This window comes from Varanus komodoensis, unplaced genomic scaffold (assembly GCF_004798865.1).
Source record: "Varanus komodoensis strain SLA01 unplaced genomic scaffold, ASM479886v1 scaffold4, whole genome shotgun sequence".
Lineage (NCBI taxonomy): Eukaryota > Metazoa > Chordata > Lepidosauria > Squamata > Varanidae > Varanus > Varanus komodoensis.
The window spans coordinates 28,732,380-28,757,165 of record NW_025335941.1 but is presented as its reverse complement, the minus strand read 5'-3'; the positions used below and the strand labels follow the sequence as shown (position 1 = coordinate 28,757,165).

Below are 24,786 nucleotides of genomic sequence, written 5' to 3'. Positions count from 1 at the left end.
AAGTCAAAAGGGGGTGAGTAATTCTGCAAGGCCCTGTTTATACTGATCTGTAATGGGTGGGTTTCTTCAACATGCTAAGCCAACCTACAAACCAACCCTGGTGGACTGATTGCACATTCAATGAAGAATTCAGGACATACTACTCAATCCTCCCGCCAGTTCCTTTGTGGCAGAACACATTTTATCTCTTCACCCCAGCCCCTGGATAGCTAGCCTGTATCCAACAATAGAATTTGGTGATCTGTATGCAGATACTACTTCTTTCTGGAGCAGCTGGAGACTCAGGGAACTCCTGCAACAGTGCTGGGGGGTGGGGGGCACTGAGAAGTGTCAGTTGAACACTCAAACACAAGATCACTTTGTCAAGAGGAAGATATTGTACCCACCCTTTTGGTGCATTTACCCTTTCTCATCATTTTCAGTACTTCTGAACTTCAAACTGCACCTATACTGTAGATGCACTCAGGCCCACCTTTCAAAGACTGACAAAACTAGTAATTATAACCTCAACTTGTATTTATAACCTCAACAATGCTGAGGCACCATTTTTTAATGTGACAAACATATGATTGTTCTATTAAACTGCCACTTCAGCATCAATGGAAGGTAAGAGGAGCTAGAGCTAGCAATGCCAAGAGTAGTACAGATACTTTTTTCCCAGTCCTGGTAACCTACATTAAAACTGTTATCTCTGTTTGAGATATGTATGATCAATCGTATAACAATTGATAGGTTCACAGGATGGCTTGTTCATGAAAATTAAGCCAGTGAAAAATGTGCCAAGTTCCAATATGACAACTCACCACAGCTGGCTGTCCATGGCAAGTTGTTCTGTCATGTGAACTCAGTTATTCCGCAGGCCAAACAGCCTTAAAACAGTCATAATGTATTTATAACAGACACTATGCAGGTACTATACAAGGACTAGAATATTATCACTCATTTTTCTACTCAATTAGAGGGTTATTTTATACACAAGACAGTATGATGCTTTGAAACAAAACTTCTCAAAGAGTATTTTATAACCAGAACTGTATTATGTTGTGCATAAATCTTTTAATTATTCATCCAAAGGTTAGTATATCGCATATTTAGTGTGAACTAAAATACGACCTTAGCAACGATTAATATACCATTGTCCGGGAGTTCCGATGACCTTTATAAACCATTTTTATTAAAGGACGTCTAATATTCAAGGTTTCCAGTTCTTCCATTTCTTTTCTCTCTTTCCTTCGTCTGAAAAGTTCCTGGATGCGAGCGACAGCAGAACGTCTGTGGATTATGAACAGAAAGACCATTATTTTCAGAAAGTTATATAATCTGCTTTGCAGTTCTGTGTCCAGGTAGCTTGCTTAAATTTCATTGAAATTTTTGGGATTCAAGCAGTCTGTATATAGAGTTAAGAGAGCTCCAGACTACAAAGCACAACTTTTGCTTTGACAGATTATGAAGAAGTTGGTTCTAGCTCTCCTTCTAAAATACAGAAGAGGAGGAGAGTAGGAAGGCTTGAGCCAGCAGATACAGCCTATGCCAGTTTCCTTTTCAATATTACATGAGGTGCTTCTAGAAGAGTGATTAATACTTCATTGGCACCACCAGTCAAATATCAAACATAAGATGTTCAGAGCTTCTTTAAGTAAAGTTCTCACAATGTTAGCCATCCTAGCTTTATTAAAATTATTGTGATAAGCAAATGGAAATTGCAAATCCTTTGTACATTTTATGAAGAATAAGAGGTCGGATAATTTCCCTGGGATTGTAAACTTATGGCCCCCAGACAGCATCAAGAAGGATATAGAATACTTAGGATTCCCAGAACCGAGGTCAGACACTGCCCTATTGTTGAAACTGGAGCTCTGCACTCCAAGATCCCTACCTGCTTGCAGCTACTTTAGAAGGAACCATGGCAGCTGTTTGAGTTCAGAAAACTGAAAGGAAATTTTTGAGGGGCAGGGAAAAGAGAAGACTTGGGCCACTGGAATACAACGTATCCAGACAATGCTGTAGCCTTTTCCTCTCTCAAGTGCTGCAGTTAGATGGCCTCAAATACAGAGCAGGGGGACTAAGGATGCAGAAATCACCTCTGCCACTTTTTGCACTCTGCACTAGATGCTTGTAAGCCTCCAAGTTTGGAGGTTACTGAACATCAAAGGTTCACTCAACAGGACTTGTTTTCTACAAACGCAAAAGAAAATGAGGAAAATGAGGAAATGAGGGCAGGTTTAAGCAGATGAAGAATGCAAAACTGTTTCATTATAAATAAGTTTAGTTACAGTTGTGTATTTGGATTAATGAATGTTCCAAATCTTCATAGAAATGAAGGGATTTGAGTAATAATTTGAAAAAAAGCTGTTTCACAGAGGTATTCTAGAGGGCAGCCCAGTCATACAGGGCAGCATGAGAAAAAGGGTGGAGTCATTTAAGAAAGCAGAGATCAGTGGACAGCCAAGAATAGTAGGATGGGATGGCTGAAACTCGTGAGAATATATTTGAATACAATAAGTGAGAGAAAAGCCAAGGCTCATAGACTGTTTTAAAAGAAAGGGTGAAAACCATATGCAGACACCAGGCATGAACAAGCAGATAATGTAGAGATTTGAGCAGGGTCATCACATGGTCAGAGCAAACACAGAAGTGAATTATTCTGGCAGCCAAGAACTGGATAAATAAGAGCAAATGAAATGAAGTGCCAGTACACCACAGAAAACATTATAGTGGTTGAGGGAATTCAGAGGAATGCTGTAAAGAAAGCAGGGATGCGGGAGCTTATCCAGTGTATTACACTGAGTGCCACATGCTTGGCTATCTGCCAACTGGACAGATCAGGGGGCTGGAGGAGCTCCCCTATGAGTAGCTGCAACAACTGGGACTGTTCAGCTTACAAAAAATATATCGAAGGGGAGACACAATAGAAGTGTTCAAAATAATACACAGTGTAGAACAAATGTAAAGAGAAAAACATGTCTCCCTCTCCCATAACACTCAAACACTACATCATCCCATGAAACTCACTGGTGGGAGGTTTAGAACAGATAAAAGGAAATACTTATTCACATGGCATATAGTTTTATTTATATCTCACTTTTTTCTTAAAAGCAGCTTACATTATTCTCCTGATGCTCTCAATCTTATCCCAACAGCAGCAACTCTATGCGGTAGAGTGTCTGTGACCGGCCCTCTTAAGTCACCCAGTTGGTTCCATGGCAAAAGAGGGACTAGAACTCAGGTTGCCTAAGTCCCAATCTCACACTTTTAACCACAACAATACAATGGCTCTCAGAGTCTACCAGGGCTACGTTACACTGCTGGAGTCCTGGTGGACTCAGCTTCCATCTAACCACAAAGGGCGCAATTCAAATGCCTGAGATGATAGCATTCTAACTTAATGTAGAACTTGTATGTTAGAGTGCATGATCAAATTCTCATGTTTTTGTATGATCTAAGAGATACACTAACAGTTCCCAAAGCAGGTCTATGAATCTGGTGGCAGAAATGAATTACAAACTGAAGGAGGAGGATTGAAGTTTGAGATTAATAAACAAATGGTCAAAAAACACCTAATTTCTTTGAATGACTTCAAATCGGCAAGGCTTATGAACTGCATCCTTGAGTAATAAAGGATCTGGCAGAGGAACTCTCAAAACCAATCTTTGAGAAATCAAGGAAGATGGGTGAAGTACCAGATGACTGGAGGAGGATTAATGTTGTCCTTACCTTCAAAAAAAAAAGGCAAAAAGGAAGATCTTGGGAACTACAGATCAGTTATTCTGACATCAATCTCTGGGAAAATCCCGGTGCAGACAATAAAAAAGTCACATAAGCACTTTGAAGACAATGCAGTAATTACCAGGAACTAGCAGATTTATCAAGAACATATCATGGTCATATTGTTTGATCATGTAACCTCTCTTGTGTACTGTGGGAATGCTGTGGACATATCTTGATCTCAGTGAAGCTTTTGACCAAGTGCCTCATGACATTCAGATCAGGAAACTAGCTAAATGTGAGCTAGACAGAACAACCATCAGGTGGATCTACAGCTGACTACAGAATAGGACTCAAAGAATGCTTCTCGATGGCACCTTCTCTAGGGAGAGTTAATGAGCGGAGTACCACACAGCACAGTCCTGGGACCAGTGATCTTCAACATGTTCATTAATGACTTGGATGAGGAGGTTCAGAGAACACTGATCAGATCTGCAGATGACACAAAAGTGGGTGGGGTGCCTAATACTCTGGAAGACAAAAACAACTTTCAAAGTGATCTTGATAGGCTGGAGCACTAGGCTGAAAACAACAGAATGAAATTCAATAGGGATAAATGCCAATTTCTACACCTAGGATAAGGAAATCAAATGCACAGTTATAGGATGGAGGATAGTTGGCTCAACAATACAACAAGGAAGAAGGATCTTGGAACTGCTGTAGATCACAAGCTACCTATGAATCAATAATGCAATGTGGATGTAAAACATGGCAAATGCTATTTTGGGCTGCATTAACAGAGCAAAGCTTCCTAATCACATGAGGTACTGACTGATTCCCCTCTATTTGGCACTAGTTAGGTCATATTTTAAATAGTGCATCCAGTTCTTTGCATCACACTTCAAGAAAGATGTAGATAAGCTAGAGAGGTTCAGAGGAGATTACTAGGGGTGTAGAAACAAGGCCCTGTGAAGAGAGATTGAAAGAACTGGGCATGTTTAAGCCTGGAGAAGAGAAGACCGAGGGGAGATATGATAGCACTTTTCAAATACTTGAAAGATTGTCCAGCAGAAGAAGACCAGGATCTTTTCTCAATCATGCCAGAATGTAGGACATGGAATAATGGAGTCAAATTTCAGGAAGCCAAATTCTGGCTGGACGTCAGGACAAAACTTCCTGACAGTTAGAGCAGACCAATTACCTAGGGAGGCCATGGCTTTCCCTCATTGGAGACATTTAAGAGGCAGTTGCACAAGCATTTGCCAAGGATGCTTTAACTTGGGAGCCCTGCACTGAGCAGGGAAATGGACTTGATGGCCATTTTGATGGCCATCACAAGTGTCTTCCAACTCTACTATTATGTGATTCTATGAAAACTTCAACATTTGTAGATATGGACATACCAAGAGCAAAGATGATATAATGTACAATGAATCAAGAGGAAACTACTAATATCAATGCTATTTTTCACAATATTCTATTTAAATGTCATTCATACTGTTCATATTTTGTACATAGTTGATTTCATTTATTCAAATTCAGTGTATTTCTCATGCCAGTTTAATGTAATTTAGACTGCAATTTCAAACATCTACATGTATCTCATGCTCTTCATAAAGGCGATGTTGTACTGTATTGTGCGTGTTCCATAAGGTTTGTTTAGAAGGGTCAAAAGGTGTAAGTGCAAGTTTATTCTTTCAAGATCACATGCTGCTCAGTACTCCAGAGGACTGGTCTACAATTTGGCAATTGTATTTAGGAACTGTAGTTTGCAATTGGCCTTGGACATCTTACAAGTGACTATCAAGCTAACGTTCACAACCTACCTATTAATAAAGCATTTTTTCTTTATTTGCCTGGAGGATGCATATAGATAAGCTCATCCTTCCTGGACCTGTTCAGTACGTTGATATTTCATTATACAGTGCAGGTGTAGCTTTACTAAGCACTTTTGTTTGACACTTAAAATGTATATTGTAGCCACGATGCAAAAAGGCACATGCTTATAGTTTCCATACACACTTTGAGGATACCCAGAAATTCTAAAACACTATCAATTTTCCAGAGATTAAGATGTGGCATGGACATTAGGTGAGAGAGCAGTTTCAATGGAAATCTTAAGAAAATTGTGCTTTTTGAAACTTTGAAGACTGGGGCTCATCTTCTAAAAAATGAATTCAGGAGGGGGGAACGAAGGTGCATGCAGATAGTGTCCATATACTCATTTGGGTCTCAGCTCATGATATTTACTGTTAAGACTTATCTTTAATTCTGTCCACTGATAGTGTTGAAAAATATAGTTAGTAATGGGTGCAACTCAATCAATGCAAATTATTTCACACAGTATTTGCTATTCTGTTAATCAGTAAACATAAGCAGTAGCACATGCAAACACAATGTGTGCTTTAACAAGAGAGATTAAAAGAGTGGGGCATTACTTTCACTGTACATTTTTTACACATTCATATTTAATTAATACACCCAACAGATTAATAAAGTTATTCAAACTTTACACCACTATTTCCTCTCTGGCCACAACATGCAGCTAATATCACTGTGCTGCAAACCTCTCTATATGAGGTTTAGTAGATTTAAACTGGTAAATGTAACCAGTAAAAAGGTGGTTAAATATTGCACCAATTACATAATAAATCAGAACTCTATATGGAATGGGACTTTGAATTACCTCATTATCCTATCACCTATTGCTGTTCCTCTGATATATCTAGTGAAAGGAATAACAACTAAAGTCATTCAAATAAAAATCATGTATATACTGTTTTAAAAGAAACAGTACTATATCCTAATCCAAGTTTAACCATATGATTTTGATGTTTATCATTTTCTAAGTATTTGAGCAAATAAAGCACTTAGTCATTGTTTTCTGAACCATTTGTGTATCTGCTGTATACCAAGTATCACTTTCACCACTAAGCCTGTCAAAAGCAACCATTTTATTTGTCGAGTGCATAAATCACCTTAGTACTCCAGTATTTAACTGCATACATTTCACAGTCACAAAATATTTATTAACTATGGGCTGCATCCTTTGCTGCTACTGCATTCCTAATATTTCCGTTATACCAGAGGACCCACTACTACTGCTTCCTAAAGCAACCTCAGCAATTAGTAGAAACACTTGCTTTGATAATGGGAAAGGATGGCTGATCTCCATTCTGTGAGATCTGTTGACCTTCTCCATTTGAGAAATGCACGTTTCAGCTAATTTCCATTTGCTTAAGGATTTGCTAGCTTTCCATTGAGCTAATGATGTGTCACACTAGTACATGTGCTGTAATGAATAAGTGACCATAACCTATTCAGCCCAGTAAGTCACCATAAGTAATATAAATGTTCAAAACCTGCTGTTCCCAAATATAAAAATACATGAAAAACGTTTTTATGTTTGCATTTTGTAGGTCACAATGTACAAAAGGAGCCATCTTCATAAAGCAGTAACCTACCTTACTATAGAAGTAATCTATCTACTGGCTCTGCAGATGAAGAGTCCGCAGCTTAAAAGAATGGCTGCTTATATGGACTGGCACTGTTACCATCAGCCAATTCTTGAATCTATCGCTCAGCTTCTTTTGTTCTTCACATGGCCCTCAAGGGCAGACCTGGAACCTGGGCTGTGCTATCAACATGTCAGTGGCAGAGAAATTTGCCAAACAGACATCCATACATATCCAATACATAATATCATTGTGATGGATTTTACCTGTCAGAGGCAACTTCAAATGCCAATCCTGGCTGACCAGTAAACCACAAATACAATGTAAACATGAGAATTCATGAGACATAAAATCCTAGCACACTCAGAAGGAGTAAGCTGTTCTGAATTATTCCTTGGTAACCATGCACAGAATTGTATACTTGGGTTATCATTTTCATCTAGGCCACGAGTGGTGAATGCAAGATAAAATGCAACTCCTATCAGCCCTAGGCAGCATACCAAATGGTGAAGGATCAGAGGAATTGCAGGTGCCCAACATTTGAAAGATTATATGTTACACGTCCTTGATTTAAGCAAATAAAAATATTTTTACTCAGATGATTAGCAGAATTTTCCCAGCCGATAAATTATAAACATACTATATAAACAGTTAAGCAATACAGTCTTCTAACATTAGCCAGCTATATTTCAGGCCTACAATTCTGTGCATTATCCTTATTCACTAAAGCAAATGCAAGCCAATCTGGTACACCCACATATTCCTCACTAACATTAAAAAGGAATAAGATTTCATCATGACTACTGCAGAAAGATGCATGCAGTCTCATTCTAAACTTTTAATGCATTAAGTAGGTAAAATGGATTAGAAAGATAGGGAACATTATTGGAATATTACCTATTTTCCTGCAGAAATGTTTTAAGAGCTGACAATTATTTATCCCAAAACCTGTATCCCAATTTGCTTTAATCTATTTTTTATTTTTGCAGAATGCTTAGTAATATGACAATCACAGAGCTAGAGAACAATTATGATCCAATTAGAAAAAAAGAAAGAGAAAGGGAGACAGGGAACCCATACACCTTGGCAATAATCATACAAAAATAAAAATACATGCATGTTTGCTGGATGAGGTTCTATCAGAATTCTGAGCCACTAAAGCATATACATTTTTATTTATTTATGGTTCCAAGTCTTTAGGAAGCTATTTGGACTTTGTTAAGAAAAGTTCCTTATATATGCTCCTCGTGAAGAATAGTAATAATATACATGGAGGGCACATTTACAACACAAATATGTATGTGTAAGTCCCACTGAATTCAATTACATTCCCAGATAAGCATTTATAGGATTATAGCCTTAAGTATGCAGAGTCCAAGCAATGTAAGGATCATCACACTGTGCAACAAAATGTGAGGAAGAAGTACACAAATCTAGCTCAGAATATAAAAATACTATCTTCAAGCAAAGGCGATGCATTGAGGCAGAATGCAAATACCCAGCCATAACCGAAGACCCTACAAAATTTTAGCAGTGAAATGAAGGAATGATCAGTCATGCCTATGGTGTATGCGAACTTCCAGCAAAACAGTTATGGAGGTTTGAATGACCATGCTTTTAAGTTTTTCAATTTTCTCCTCAAAGCGATCAAATATTTGGGAGTTGGGGGAGAGAATACTACAGTACTAACCTATGACCTACTCCTCCACGATACCGTGCACCAGGTATCAGGACAGGGTCATCATCACTATCATCAGTTTCTTGGAAAGCAGAACTCCTTGTGGATGATTCTTCATGAGAAGCAAGCCTTGAGGAATCTGGTTGGGGCTGAGGTTCATGATCTGTATTATCTGGGTTGGCAGTGGATTCTGTACTTTGCTGACTCAAAATTTCTTGTTCTTCTGTGCCTTTGCTTGATAAATCTTCCCCTGGAATCTGGCAGGATAAGTCAAGGTGAGGATCATTTCCTTGTTCCATACTACTTTCAGGTTGGTCAGATACATCATTTTCTGATAGAACAAATAATGACATTTGGTCAATTACCATGCACAACATTGTATATGTTTGAGAATGTTATTAAAAACTTTAAAGGGTGAGGAGAAGCATTAAATAGCAATGACCTGTTTGTGTAGACACAGCTATAAATTTTCCTGAAAAAGAAGCACTTGAGTATGCTTTAGTCATAGCTGATTTCCACAATATACTGAATCCAAAGTGGTTCACAGAATAAACCATTTAAATATACTAGCTACGATAAATACTACAGTAAAATTTTGACAATGTAATAACATTTCATTTTAAACTGGCAAATATTTATGAGAACAAAACATACAAACAGATCAATTAATAATATCAAGTTCCAATAAAATGAATATTAATGAATATCCACATTAAGCAAAATATTCAGCAGTTCATATGAGGACCAAATTTAGAATTCCTTATGTATGTACGTATTAATTTTACATACCTGAATGTGGTGTTACAAAATTTTCATTTGTAGATGCTATCTCTTCAACAGTTGTATTTTCTTCAGGTGACTCTTCAGGAATTCCTAAAAACCAATTTTTAAAATATTATATTAATACCATAGGTGAGCACCAACCATAGCTGAAGTTTGCTACTATGTATTGTAATCATTAATATGATAAGGCTTTAGTTAGCCTTCTAGGTTGGTATACTATATATGGTAAGTGTCTATACTTTATATGGACACTGTAAAACATGATGCTTTATAGATACATTCAATATACTAATCAGGCTAAGGCTTACATACACTTCTGAGGAAAGAAAAAAGTATTTTGATTATAATTTTTAGCTGAATATTCCCACTTATCCTTATCATATTAACAAGTCACATTCTATGAATGATTATTAATTATCTTCAAGTGTGACAATAAAAGACTCAAGAAATACTACCACCTTATTTCCATTTCCATAAATTTTATTATATGATTTCCCTTTTTGACAGCTTTGCCAAGAGTATTTCACACATATCATGACCTTTGAAAACTTAAACTGTTCGAATAAAAGAAATTGGCATAATATTATTTATTCAAAACATAGAAGCATAGAAACAGAGCGAGTTGGAAGGGGTCTCCCGGGCCATCTAGTCTGACCCCCGGCTCCAGCTGGCTCTGCTCACGACAGGCCCACCATGGGCATGTCCAGCCAATCTTTGAACACCTTCACCGATGGAGCCTCCCATGGAAGCCCATTCCATACCCTTGGGGTCCTAACTGTCAGGAAGTGCTTCCTGGCATTTAAATGGAACCTTGGTTCCCCTGAGCTTTGCTCCATTGGAGCACGTCCTGCCTTCCTCTGCAGGGAAGAGCAGGTCTCTACCCATCTCCATGTGACATCCCCTCACATACCTGTATGTTGCCAACAGATCCCCTCTGAGTCTCCTCTTCTCCAGGCTGAAGAGACCCAGTTCCCTCAGTCTCGCCTCATACCCCATCCCCTGCAAACCGGCCACCAAACTTGTGGCCCTACACTGCACTAACTCTAACCTGGCTATATCCTTCCTGTAACGAGGGGCCCAAAACTGAACACAATACTCCAGTTGCAGGCGCACCAGAGTCGTATAGAGTGGGAGTAATACCTCTCTCGATCTAGAACCCACACTTCTGGCTATGCAACTGAGGGTGACGTTTGCCCTCTTAACCACCACATCGCACTGCTGACTCATGTTTAGCCTGCAGTCAACCAGTACCCCTAAGTCCCTCTCACAAGTGCTCCTCTCCAGCCACTTGTCCCCTAACCTGTACATATGACACCTATTCCTATGCCTCAAGTGCAAGACCTTCTACTTATCCACATTGAACGCCATCCTGTTGTCTCTTGCCCACTTCCATAGTCTGTCCAGATCCTTTTGGATCTGGAGTACCTGCTCCTCAGTTGTGGGCACTGCTCCAGTTTTAGTATTGTCTGCAAATTTGATCAGCAGACTGTTCACCCCTTCTTCCATGTCATTGATGAAAAGATTAAACAGGATCAGCCCCAGGACAGAGCCCTGGGGGATGCCGCTTGTCACTGGCCGCCATCCCGATGATTCCCCACTAATGGTTACCCTCTGCTTTCGGTCAGCATCCCTAATCCACAGGACAGTGCTTTGGTGTATCCCAAAACTTATCAGTTTCTCCACCAGGATATCATAGGGCACTTTGTCAAAGGCCTTGCTGAAATCCAGGTAAACCACATTCATTGCATCCCCTCCATCTCGCCATCTCAAAACTTTGTCACAGAATTCCACAAGGTTTGTCTGGCAGGACCTGTTTTTGCAGAAGCCATGTTGTGTGGCTGTCAGCCTCCCTCCCTTCCTCAGCATCACTAGATCTCTCGCTGTTATGAGCCTTTCCATTGTTTTTCCTACAATGGACGTAATGCTAACAGGTCTGTAATTCTCCATGTCCCTTCTACTCCCCTTTTTGAAAATTGGGACCACTGATGCCACCCTCCAGTCCTCTGGAACTTCACCTGTTCTCCACGAAGCCTCACAAATGGAGGCCAGCGGGTGTGACAGAACCCCTGCCAACTCTCTAAGTACTCTCGGGTGTATCCCGTCAGGACCTGGTGCCTTTGTAATGTCCAATGCCCTGAGGAGCCTCTCAACTTCAAGCAGGGTGACTCTAATCTGTGCCCCTAAGTCCCTGGCCTCATCTAATCTCCTATGCGGATCTCCCCCATCCAGCTCTGGGGAGAACACAGAGGCAAAACAGTCATTTAGCATCTGTGCCTGTTCCCTCATATCAGTCACTGGATCGCCTTCCTCCTTATTTAGTGGTCCCACCACTTGTCTCCCCTTCCTCTTCCTATTTATATGCTGAAAGCCCTTTTTGTTGCTCTTGATATTCTTGGCAAGTCTCAGCTTGTAATCAGCCTTAGCCTTGAGAATAATCCTTCTGCAACGGGCCTCCTCCTCCCGATATACCTTTTTGTCTATTTGCCCCAGTACCCATTTCCTACGGAGGTTCCTCTTTCGCCTAATCCCTCTAACCACCTCCTTTCGCATCCATGGCGGCACTCTCCTCCGCCTCCCCACCTTACCAACTAGCGGTATCGTCAAGGCTTGCACCTCCAAAACCTCCCTTTTGAGTGCCATCCACCCCTCCTCAACTCACTTACCTTCCAGTAACCTATCCCAGGAAACTTTCCCCAGTTTGACCTTCAGTTGGCCAAAGTTGGCCCTCTTGATGTCCCAGCTTCCAGTGCTTGACCTGCTGCACGTTCTCAGTCCCCTGATCTCAAAGCAAAGGATGGAGTGATCACTCGCATCCAGAGCTCCCCTAATCTGTACTTCATCTATCAGCTCCTCCCTATTGGTCAAGACCAAGTCAAGGATGTTTCCCCCTCTCGTCGCCTCTCGGACCCTCTGTGTGGAAAAACCCTCCCTCTATAGCTTCTAGGAAGCAACGTGACCTGGCTGTCACCGCCGAGTGAGTCTCCCAACTAATATGCCGGAGATTGAAACCTCCCATAATTACTGTGTCTCTCCCCCGAGATATCCTTAGAATCTGGTCTGTCAGGACATCATCCAGGGTCTCAAGTTGACCCGGAGAGCGATAATATACCCCCACTGTCAGGTCTCTTTCCCTGTCAAAACCCCTAAGTTTCACCTGGACTGCCTCTACCGAATCCTCATCTGTGCTACATTCTATCTCACTGCATCCTATCCCTTCCTTGACATATAAAGCCACACCCCCACCCCTCTTTCCCTTCCTGTCCTTTCTAAAAAGGTGATACCCCTCTATGTTCACATTCCAGTCTTGCCTTTCATCCCACCAAGTTTCTGTGATTCCCACCAGGTCATACCCTCCTATTCCCAGGAGAGCTTCAAGCTCTTCCTGCTTATTACCCATGCTCCTAGCATTGGTGTACATGCACCTCAACTCCTTCCCACCGCTTCCTTTCCTTGGAGTCCCCAGCCTCCTCCTTCCTCCCATCCTCCCTGATACCTGGTCCCTCTCTGTAAAAATAAAAAAGCCTAATATTTATGTTTATATTTGTAGGGTGCAATCTTATGGAGATGTCTCCAAACCTGAGCTTGGAGACTTACATATTTCCACTGCAGAGTAGGAGAAGCAGTGGAGATGAATTTCACCTACTGATTCTTCTGGTTCTGCATTTTTTGATTAGATGGCTGCATAAAGATAGCACTCAGAGGGAAGGAAGGAGATTGGAGTGCTGTCAGGACAGTTCCTATCCCGGCTGCTCCAGTCTCCTTCCACTTTTCCTCCCTTCTTGTGTCCTTCAACCCATCTCCAGGGTAATTTTTCCAACCTCAAAAAGCAGCCAGCTTGGCTCTTTCCATGTTGGCTATGATGGGGTGGGGACTCAAGCTCTGATCCCCAGTACTGAGGTTAGAGCATGGTCTTCAACACTGGATCTACGAATTCAGACTACCCCATGGAGATCCCAGATGATGTCTAGAGTCCATCAGATCATTTGCAAATGCTCTCATTTCATACATCTACTTGTATAGATTTCCATACAAGATTTTAAAGCTAACAAAGAACTGTGAAACAAATTTGATAAACATAAGAGTATGTTTGATTTATTTTTCCTCAAACAGTAACCCCCAATGGAAGATTATTTTTGAAACTGAGAATGTTTTTCTTTATTACATACTGGTTTTAAAATCAAAGTCAATAACTGCATTAGCACGAGACCACTACGTGAGCTTAAATAGTTCTGTGGTTCCAGCCTGAATGTTTACAGTTATTTTCCACACCCAAGACCAGTGCTTTTTTTGTAAGAAAAAAGGTGCCAGAACTCATGAAATTATTTACCTTGCACATGTAGTCAATCACTGTACACACACCCACACACGTCAGTTGTGTAACGAAACATAACGGTTGCTGCCTGCAGTAAGCACTCAGCGCGCGACCACATGACCAATCACAAGCCGAGCAGTGACACAAGCCGAGCAGTGCCATCACAATCAGCGCAGATGAAGTAGGCATGCATCAGACTTGACACACAACCAGCCTGCATATACCGATTTAATGATTTTGCCGCCAACCTGCTATGCTCGACAGGGCGATTCAAATCCATGTGGACCAAACATCAAATTTTCAAAAATTACTTTTAAAACTTGGAAAATCTGTCGAAAAAAGGTGCCGGAACACTGTTCCAGTGCATTCTATGACAAAAAAAAGCACTGTCCAAGACCAACACAAATATTGGTTTTTCAGACCAAAAATCTTATTTTGTACCTAGTAAATGAACAAATGTTTTGGAGTTCAATAAGAATCAAAACCACCACAGCCACCACTATAAAGGTCGTGCCATATTGGCAGTAACTTCATATCTTACGTGATTCTTCATTATCTTGTATTGATGCCTCTGAACTTTGGGTTCTTAGAGATTCTTCCTGGCCTTCAGGTTTACTATGATTGCCATTCCCTCTAGAACTTGAAGCTGTGCTACTCCTAGCAACAAAAACAAGCAGCAAAGACATATATTTACCAACTTTTTACCCTACCCTTCAAAAATATTCCAAAATTTTAGCCAAAAAGTAACTATAACACACACTGAACTAACATTAATAAAATTAACAGATTGGCAGATAACAGTGAGGCATAAAAGAACAGCAGGGATAAAGATTCACAATTGAAGAGCCTAGAAAAACAAGAAGTGCCAAAATTACAGCAGAGTGGGAATCTAGAACGAGCATTCCATAGATGCAGGCACTTCCAGATATACAAAGAAGACCCTTCTTGGTCTCAACCCTCAGTATATCTGATGCAGAAGACATACTTTTGGAAGGCCTCTGAAGATTATGTCAGAATAAGGGCATATTCATCAGGAGATAGAGAATTCTTTAAGTACTACAAGTCAAGGAAGGACTTTGATGGTGACAGTATTTTAAATTGGACTTAGAAATAAAGTAGAAGTCACAATTGCCTTGGAATAAGTCCCATTGACAGTGGATTATTCTTCTGAGTAAACCGAAATTAATTGCATTGTAAGACCTATATTTATAAACTAAAATAGACATTTGCATTTTATCAGTGTTTATAGCCTCTGCTGCTCAAAAGTGTTTATTCGTTTTCTCTATATTTCCAATCCACATTAAAATATAGAAAAATATCTTTGCTTATAAGCCTCAGGAAAACAGATTTCAGACAACTGCTTTTGTATTTTAACAAAACTTACAATCTCAGTAACTACAATCACACACACAAACACATATAAAGTACTTTTCACATTCTCTTAGCATAACTCCTTCAATATTTTTAAAAGATTTTGTGCATGGAATTTATCTACTTTTCTGCATGATGCATAGTTATTCCTTCAGTTGAATACACCAATGCTATCGAAGCAACAATACAAGCAATTCTATCAAAGCAACAATTAAAAAGCTAAAATCGTTAATACAATTGAAATTCTTAACACATCGCTTAAGCTCTTACCATTCATCAGTGAAGTCCAATTTGATCGTGCTTGTAGTTGTGCCTTCTGTACTGTAATGCAAGCTTAAAACTGGTTCACCTGTCCCAGTCCGCTGATTTGCCTTTTCATCATCTGAAAACAAAATGTTGGCAAGTATGAACATGCCACATTATATAGAGATATTATAAATATTAAAGCAGTTATGCTCATCTCAGCAATCAGAACTTTTAAAGCATTGTTTTAGCAAATTCTTAATGCTGTCACCATTTTATTGGTTTAACCCATTAAATCGGGTCTCAAACCGCGGCCCGTGGGCAAATTGCCAGGACAGGTGGGGCACAGGGGAGGGACCCTGCAGCCTTCAAAGTGCCGGCGGCACCCGGGCTGGCCGCAGAATGAGCGGCCCATCACCACCATGGTGGTGGAATACTTGATGCTGTCCAGCCATACCCAGACTCTACTTCCAGCAGCCCCCTGGTAAGTTGAGTCTGAGACCCCTGCATTAAATCATTTAAAATGTTCATATTGATTATACAAAAAGACAGAACAGCTCCTGGGCCAACTGTTGGATACAACTGAATTTTCGTATTATTAACTTACATTTTAAAAAGTTACAAGCAAACAACAGTAGAGACTTGATCAAATGTATGAAGATGGGGTACAGAAGAGAAAAAAAATGTTTTCAAAGAGGAAAAGAAATAAATATCAAAAATGGAGGGTGGTAGGGCCCTGGAATATGTCATAGCCCAAGACTGTCTCCAAATTTATTGATGTGAAAGTCTTCAGATACTAAATTAGTCATAACTTGCAGCTAACCTCCAGCTAAGCATATTGCCTAGTATATCTTTTCAAGGTTTTCTATGACTACTCCTGTTCCTAGGTCAAGGCTAAAATACTTAGTCCAGCTCTTCTCCCCTCAACTCCCACTCTTCCCCAAAGTATATCTCCTGTCTATCCTTTTCTTTCACACTGAAAAGATTAGGAGGGCAGAAATGGTTTTTTTCTGTGGTAGTGCCCTGGCTTTGCAATTGTTCCCCAGAGAGGTGTGGCTGGCACTGATGCTTATTTTTTTCCAGCCCCAGGCGAAAACCTTTTAATTTACCCAGTACTTTAAAGGTTGATGGTTTATTAAATTTTAGGGTTTTTAGAATTTTACTGCATATTCTTATATTGTATTTCAATGTGCTGTTATTGGTTTGTGAGCTATTTTGAGACCCATTTCAGGTAAAGACAGGGTAGATATGTTTAAATAAATAAATGGTCAGTGGAAAAATGTAGCTTAGAGCCATAATTAGACACTTATCAGGTTTAACCTCTGTAACCAGAAACTTCTGTAGTACTCTGGTTGGATAATACATCAGAAAGGACTTTTTCCATGGTATTTTTTCTATTCAGATTAGGGAACAAAATGTAGAATATGTAACAAGATGGAATTATTTTCAGGCAAAAGCTGAGCTCCAGAAAGTTGTGTTCTATAGCATTTGGAGATTTTTCTAGATCCTAGTTCCCCACTATTTGAACCCCACTGAAGGTCAAAGGACAATCCAGGATCATATGTGATATCACTGTGGGGGATGCAGCAAGTAGGAAGAAATACAAAATGTATTTTCCCTTCACATGCAAGGTCCTTCAGATCCTAGGAGACTACCTTTAAAGCTTTGCTTTTGATAGATGAGTTATATGAAGCTTTAAAAAAACATATCAGAACATTAATTTATGGATGTTTTAACTTACTAGAAAGGGAACATCACTTCCAATGTCATATAACTATAATCAGTCATTTTCTGTTGCCAAGCATATATATGCTTAAACAAGTGAAAAGATAATGACAACTAGTTCATACATCACCATAGAAAATCGTGGATTAAAGGAAAAGGGAGTGGTTGGTTCACTAAAAAGTTTAAGAGAGGTTACACCTTTGAGGTTCTTGAAGGAAAGGAACAACTTCCCTTTGTTATTAAAAAAAACTTTGTGTATCATTAGTTTGTAGATCTTAGAAATAGTATCCTATCTTATGCAAACAAAAATGACACCAGCCCTTTTTCGCCTACTAGCATATTATTCACTCATTTTGCTTTGCTATACAACTCTAAATTGTTCTTAGGACAATTACTACCTAATTAATCATCTTATACCATAAGCATAGTTGGTTTTTAGCTTTATACCTGTCATGATTTTTTTAATTGGCTGTACATGCCTAGCTACTGGGTTTATTAATTTGGTCACTAAGGCCCAAGCGCAGATAATGACATGAGGATCAAAATTAATATTTTTTGCTATACTACAGATACAGTGAAATATAACTGAAAGGGGTCTGGTCTTTAGTGATCCATCAAATTCACTCTTATAGAAAAACAGCTCTGCGTATTTTCAGAAAACCTTCCACTTAACATTATGGTTAAATTCAGGTGTCATGCTAACCACGCTTTGCATGGTTCAGAAGTCAAATTATGGTTAGCCTACCAAACCTAAATGAAAGTTATTGTTTATGCCCATTTTCTCTACTTCTCTTTGCCAAAAGTCTCTAGATGTTATCCTAAACAATTCTCCTTTGTCTCACTACTGACAAAGTAATACCATATGTACTATCCTGATAGTACCAATATTGCCAAGGATGGGTTTACTTGAAAACTTCAGGTTGCTTTTGACTGTACCAATTGGTCAACACATTTTGCCTCATCCTGTTTCCTTCTGCAGCATTCCTCTCCCTGTTCTGCAATTATTTCTGTTTCCATTATTAATCCAGCCCTGAAAATGTTTTGTTGCTCTATTGTTCCATCTCATGCTGGTCGGAACCACTGAAGGTTGCAATTTATTGAGTGTATGTTCCCTTAACTTGCCTTCCACAAATGTCATGCTTACTGTATTTTGTTGCAAATTGTGTGGAATTTACACAGCACAAAACTGCTGTTAAAGACGTATTTCATTAATATAAAGGGGCTGAATCAGTCAGATGTGTTCTGGAATATGGGAGATCATGGGTGGGGGCTGAATCAACCAATAAAGGTTATATGAAGGTATGCTTTGATATCTCTGCCGCTGTAAAGTTTGTTTGGTAATTATCCAAAGCATATGTGATGGTCTGTCCACATATCTGACTCATTTACTTATACAGCAGGATAGTAGATTCTTTATGTGAAAAGAAGTGTATGTGAAAGCCAGTAAAACGTGCCCACCTTACTTTGCTGCACTCTGCAAGCCCAGCTCCATTACCAGAAGTGGGTCTGGAGGAAATTGCATAAAGCAAAGTGCAAAAAATAAGGTGGGAGAAGAAGAACCATGTGCACTTCTTCTCATGTAAAAAGTATATCCTCCCCAGTTTTACATGTTTATAGGGCATGGATATGGATAAAATACACATGGCTATCCCTCCTCTCTAGTTTGGCTCTGACTGCTTTAGTAATCCTGCCTTCTATTGTTTTTAAAACTGTACCTGCACCACATTGCCAGCCTGAAACTTGCCTGGAACCCTAACTCTTTCTTGTGAAGGATTAAAACAGATTCCAAAACAATCCTCTCATTCTTTGTTTCTGGTTATGAATTTCAGCAAAAGTACTTACTCAATACCTTTGCTTCTCTTTCTGCAAAACTAGGTCCGATATTCTAAGAGTATTGAGGATCAAATGAACACCAAATGCATATTGATTTTTCTTCCACAGTAGGACATAGTTCAAGTTAACTAAATCCAACAGTGTACAAACATGATTTACACTCAGTTCTTTAAATTATACTTTAAATGTTGCTTAGCAAGAAACATGAATAGTTAAAATTGTGCAAACACAGAACTATGAAAAAACAATTCCAAAATAAAGTAATAAATAAAGCTGTGACCCTAAGCATGCTTCCAAGGAAATTAATCTCACAGAATTCGGGGGGGGGGGCTACTTCTGAGTATACACTTAGAATCTCATTTCATGGCTATTACATATGTTTCTAATATAAGGTTTCATGCACAATGGGTTGTAGAGCAAGCCTTGAATTCACAGACCTCCCGTTATACAAAGAATGTTTATAGATGACTAGGTGACTTTGGACTAGTCATGGACTCTCAGTCCAACTTACCACACAGACTGGTTGCTGTGAAGCTAAGATTGAGAGGAGAAAGTACCCTTGAGTTCCTTGGAAGGAATAAAGGCATAATATAAATAAATTTAGAGCATCGGGAACAGATGGAGTCATACTTAGTGTAAACCCACTGAAATCAATGGCCTTAAATTAGGTATTACTAAGTCCAATTCACTGCAATGTGTAAACTGTGAATATTACTAAATCTGGATCCAAACCCTATGTAAAAAACATTATCAACCAGGCCTTGTTCAAGTCATCTGTCCAGCTCTACAGCATACATTTATGAACAGAGTTGACCTGCACAGGTTTTCAAGCATTTAGCTTTTTAACTTTATGCTACAAGTTCTTCATATGGTATAGGACATGCTGTAGCAGTCTATGAACCAGATCTCTGCTGTTTGTTTCTAATATGAAGAGATACATAGATCGAGTGGCATTTTCTTTCTTAAGGTAATTGCAAACAAGTCATTATGCTGTAAATACACCCTATTTGAAGAGAGCAGCCACATCAACTACTAACAGTGCCAAAGCCCTCTTTCTAATGCATCTAAACTTCTAATACACCAGATAAAGTTTCCTCAGTAGAAATGATGTGAGAATGCATTTGAGAATTATGAGTTTGATCAAAATTTTTGTTGACTCATTTCAAAATGTAATTCGTCTCATTGTGTCCTACAATATCACTACCTATCCTAAACTGCGTTGCATATCACAGCAAAAAATAACTAGAAGCCAAGATACTCATACTCATATAGTTATAAATACAGATGGCAAAAATATTTATAGCTAGGGGCTTTTTAGTCCTGGAACACAAAACTTCCTTTTATGTTGCATTATTACAAAATAACACAGAACAAATATGCTCCACAAGGATCTATGAAAACCATGCACTGCTCCATCTGTGGAAAAGCCATTGTTTGGTCGACCTGAAAGAGCTAATTAAAATACTAACTTCATTGCAAGTAACACAGTTTACCTTCTCTAGGGAAGTTGCAAATACTGTAAGAAGAGCAAAGTGTGGGAGTTCCACTACCGGAAACAGTTTAAAAACCAGTGTAAACACTGATGAATGCTAATGAACTCTCTATCAGTTTGGAGTAGAAGTCCCTTAATTCTAGTATAATGGAGCAGTCAATCTTTTTAACTAGATGTTATTCATACAAAAAGTATAATTAAAAATATTAAGAATGTAAAGAATGATGCAGCCAAATATTAGTTACTCCATAACAGTGTGATGATAAACACCACCAAAGCAAAGAAAAGCAAGCAGCAACTGCATTCTCTGTTTTATTCTCAAGGGGAAGCATCTGAGCAAACAGCAGCAACAAACTATGTAACTACACCAGCTGCTTAATAAACCTTGACAAATGACAACCTGTAGGCTGAGGGTCCTGTGAGGAGCCCTTAGGGGAAGACTGATCAGAGCTGGAGGACTGTTGTGCTGAACCCTCAGCTAGCTCTCGCTGTCTCTGCTGTTCAGCCTTCTTAAGCCTCAGCCGCTGCAGGCCCCTACGGAGTATAGCTAACTCAGGCGCCATTAATTCTAACAGACAGGAAAAGAGGGTGTAAAAAGAAACAGGTATAGAACATAAGATAAAAAGAACATAAAGACTAAAGAACAAAGTAATAGATATTGAGTTGGGGAATAAAAGTAGCAATTTTTTTAAAGCAGATTCAGAAAGGACTATTTGTCATTTCCTTTTCTAATTTATAGGAAATATTCATGCTTTATAGCTCCAACTATTGCCCAACCACCAAGCAATTTAGAGAAAATGTGAAAGAAATAGCCATGATGATATGCAGTACAGTGACATGAAACTTTCCTGCAGAACTCTGATCAAATGGATGCCATCCTCAATTAACCTTTTCATTTGAATTATCACATTGTCTGAATTATCACATTGTTGTAGTATGAAAGAGGGGAAAAAATGGACACCCAACTAGCAACATTCTTAAAAAGTGATTCTTGCCATCAAAATTTCAGTTTCAATTCCTAATTAAAATATTTTCTCCAAAAATGTGGGCACATGCTTCCTTATTTAATGAGCCAAAATAGAAAAGAAATATGGTAAAACACAACTGAGACTAAGCAGTCCTTAGGCTAAAGCTGAAGTGGGAAATGTTGACTGTTTCAGATGAGGGCTGCTTTCTTTTTTCCTCAATACAGAGAGGGAAAGAGAGAGAGAAAGATGCTTGAAAAAGGATAATTTGTGTATACTGTGATAAATGAAGGGGTGGTGGTGGTCTTTTTTTCCCATGATCCAGGCTACTCTGTAGATCAGTGGCCCAGTCTATGCACCTGCAGCAAAAAGTTCCCACTCAGAATATTCTTCACCTGTTACAATATATACACATTTTCCTATATGGAGATTATCTCAGAGTAGAGGAAAAAATTATATAAAAAGTGATTCAGAGGCTGACAAATACTATGGAAAATAGATTAGAACCAGTGACAGCTTTGCTTTAAGAGAAAGCACTTCTAGTCACACAAATTGAGGTAACCATATCATATCCAGTTCTGTTCCAAAAGTTCCCCCAATTCCCAGGAGCAGTTTTGTAGGTAGGAAAGAGAGATTTAAATTATTGTTGTACTACTATATGCAATAACTGTAATAATGAAGAATATATTTCAAATATGATTTAAGCCAACAGAATTTGAGGGAATTAAACTGATTCAAATAGTTAACTATATAACCCGAAGAAAAATTTGGCTGTAACAGCCACAACACAGTGAATTTACTATCATTGTGATTGTTCAAAAAATATTTAGAAGATGCATTTCTTCACAGGAAAGTAAAATATGCCTTTGCATATATAAAATGTATAGTCTCAGAAAGCAAAAATGTAAGTTTCTGATTCATAATACACACAAGCAAATGAAATAAACTGAACAAAAATGGTACCCTGTCATTTTTTTTAGTATGAAGTGGTTCACACCACAACAGTCTACTAAAGTTCTATCAGTATAATATCGGTGAATAAAATTGCTTTTAGTACAGAATTCATTTTCTCAACAGGACTGTTATTAAACTCTGTATCAGAATCTCACATTTACAAATTTGATTTCATCTGTAGTAACTCCATATTATAGCTGAACAAGCATATTTTAAAGTCATAAAAATCTACATCTGAGCATGAAAAGCAATTTTGGAAAACAATTCAAAATTGATAAAGAATTCTGAAAAGCTATAGAAACCATCATTCCATAATCAATTTAGTAGAGCACAAGTTTTACATGCTGACTTTAAACATTTTTCCTGAAAAAATCTGAACACTTAGGCCCAGTTTGCACTTAACAGCCACTCAACTTTTTTCATACTCTTGGTGTTAATCAACAAGCAAGCACATTACTAGTTCATGCTGCTCTACTCAGGGCAGAGACAGGGTTGGACAGAAAGGTTGGAAATAACAATTACACTAAGCATATTATGGCTTTGCACCTTTCAAATTCAAGCTCCTTCACTTGATATTTATCCACCCATAAATGAAATGCTGTGATTTGTGAACAGTAATCAGCAACTAGATAAGCTTTCCCCAACCTGATAATCTCTACCTCCAAGGATTTCTGATGATTGGCTATGTTGTCTGGGGCTGATGGGAGTTGAAGCCCAAAACATCTGGAGGGTACCTGTTGGGGAAGGCCAAACTAGACTGATTCACAAGTATGAATGCCGTTTGACGATGCTGTACCTTTGTTCTATGTGAGGACAATTAAACTCAATTCATAATGGGGCTCCTGTATTCATTAGTCTTTGCTAGCCTATTCCCTTTCACCTTGACTAATGCACTATATACTGCTGTACGTTTATTTCAGAAATCAAATTTACTATGGATATACTGTTGTCTTCTATACAGCTGAAAACACGGAACGGATAATGTAAAGTAGCTCTCGAGACTGTCTTCAGTTTCATTCATGGAATCAAACAACTGTAAAGCCTTATCACATATAGTTTTTCCTACACAGAAATATTCAGTTTTCTATTTTTATCACATTTGTATAGTTTCTATATTTGTATAGTTTCCTGTGTAATTTCCCTATATGGAGATTCTATGGAAAGATTTAAAACAATCTTTTTCTATGCCACCATTTTGTCCTCAACACATCACAAAAATGTGACAGAATTTACAATTAAAGCAATTTAAAACACTATTCAAATCATATAACGGAATAAAACAGAATGTAATGTAAAAAGGAGCCTAGGTGAAATGGAATAAAATGCCACTACTATTCTTTGCATTTCCTATTAGTTGTTTCTGAAACTATTTTCCTACAGCATTTACTTTGGCTCAATCTTAGTTCTTTCTCATGCTCAATAAGCATACATCTTTGCCTCATAAAGATGCAATTTTATATGTTTTTGTCAAATGTGATTGCCTTCTAAATCACAGATACCCAAATTAAACTGCACAGTAGCACCTGTGTGATAACAGCATAAGAAAGTGCAGCAATGTTGGAATGACATATTCACAGTGATCCAGCACCAATTCTCTCTGCAGAAAGTATAGGTGAGGTTCCATGTTCTGTAGATATAATATTCTACTTCGCAAGGGAAATAAAGGTACTGTGAGCTCTTGATAATCAAGAATCTTTACTTCTGCCATTAAACAATTTGGAGAACTGCGCATAAAACTGTTCACACGTAGTTATAAATAGCAAAACCTAGTACAAAGGAATACAAGAGATGAAAGGGGGCAGGGGGAAGAATTAGTGCTTTCCCTTCATATGATGGCAGTGAGTGCACCAAAACACATAAACATTGATCTACAAGTGATAAAAATGAAAAGCTATCATTATAATCAACATCTCTAAGGTTATGTGGTTTAATTTTATGTATGGTGTATTTAGTGGAATTAAGACATATCAGCTGTTTGATAGATTATGTAATACATAATTATACAAACACAATGGTTAGGGCCAAACCACACAACCTGTTTTGTGACCAAGGGATCTTTGTTCTCATGCTTCTTAAACAGTAGGCCCCCACACTACAGGAAGCTTTTGAAAATGAGGTAACTTTCAAAGGAGTTTGATATGGCATCAGCATCTCATATTCAAAGTAAAATAATTCCAATGACCATGCCCAAGCCTTTGGATACATATAAAGGTGCTTTTTGGTTCTCAACAAATATTTTGACTTTCCCTATAGTGCTACATCTTCATGTA

At 38.6% G+C, this 24,786-nt stretch overlaps 1 protein-coding gene across 8 annotated transcripts in view; it reads right to left on the bottom strand.

Moving 5' to 3' along the window:
- The window catches only part of DCAF6 (DDB1 and CUL4 associated factor 6), a 67,775-nt gene that overhangs the window by 18,335 nt on the left and 24,654 nt on the right, over nt 1-24,786 (bottom strand). For 5 of the 8 annotated variants that reach the window (XR_006415800.1, XM_044441338.1, XM_044441339.1 and 2 more), the window contains exons 11-17: nt 20,998-21,165; nt 15,575-15,686; nt 14,475-14,590; nt 9,628-9,711; nt 8,851-9,169; nt 6,392-6,430; nt 1,134-1,272 (exon numbers count right to left, since the gene is read on the bottom strand). Coding sequence is in view for 7 of the 8 variants with exons in the window: in XM_044441338.1 (XP_044297273.1) it covers nt 1,134-1,272; nt 6,392-6,430; nt 8,851-9,169; nt 9,628-9,711; nt 14,475-14,590; nt 15,575-15,686; nt 20,998-21,165 (977 nt within the window). In the remaining variant the exon portion in view is untranslated. The remainder of the gene's footprint in view (nt 1-1,133; nt 1,273-6,391; nt 6,431-8,850; nt 9,170-9,627; nt 9,712-14,474; nt 14,591-15,574; nt 15,687-20,997; nt 21,166-24,786) is intronic. The other 3 variants (XM_044441340.1, XM_044441343.1, XM_044441341.1) reach the window with 2 other exon arrangements.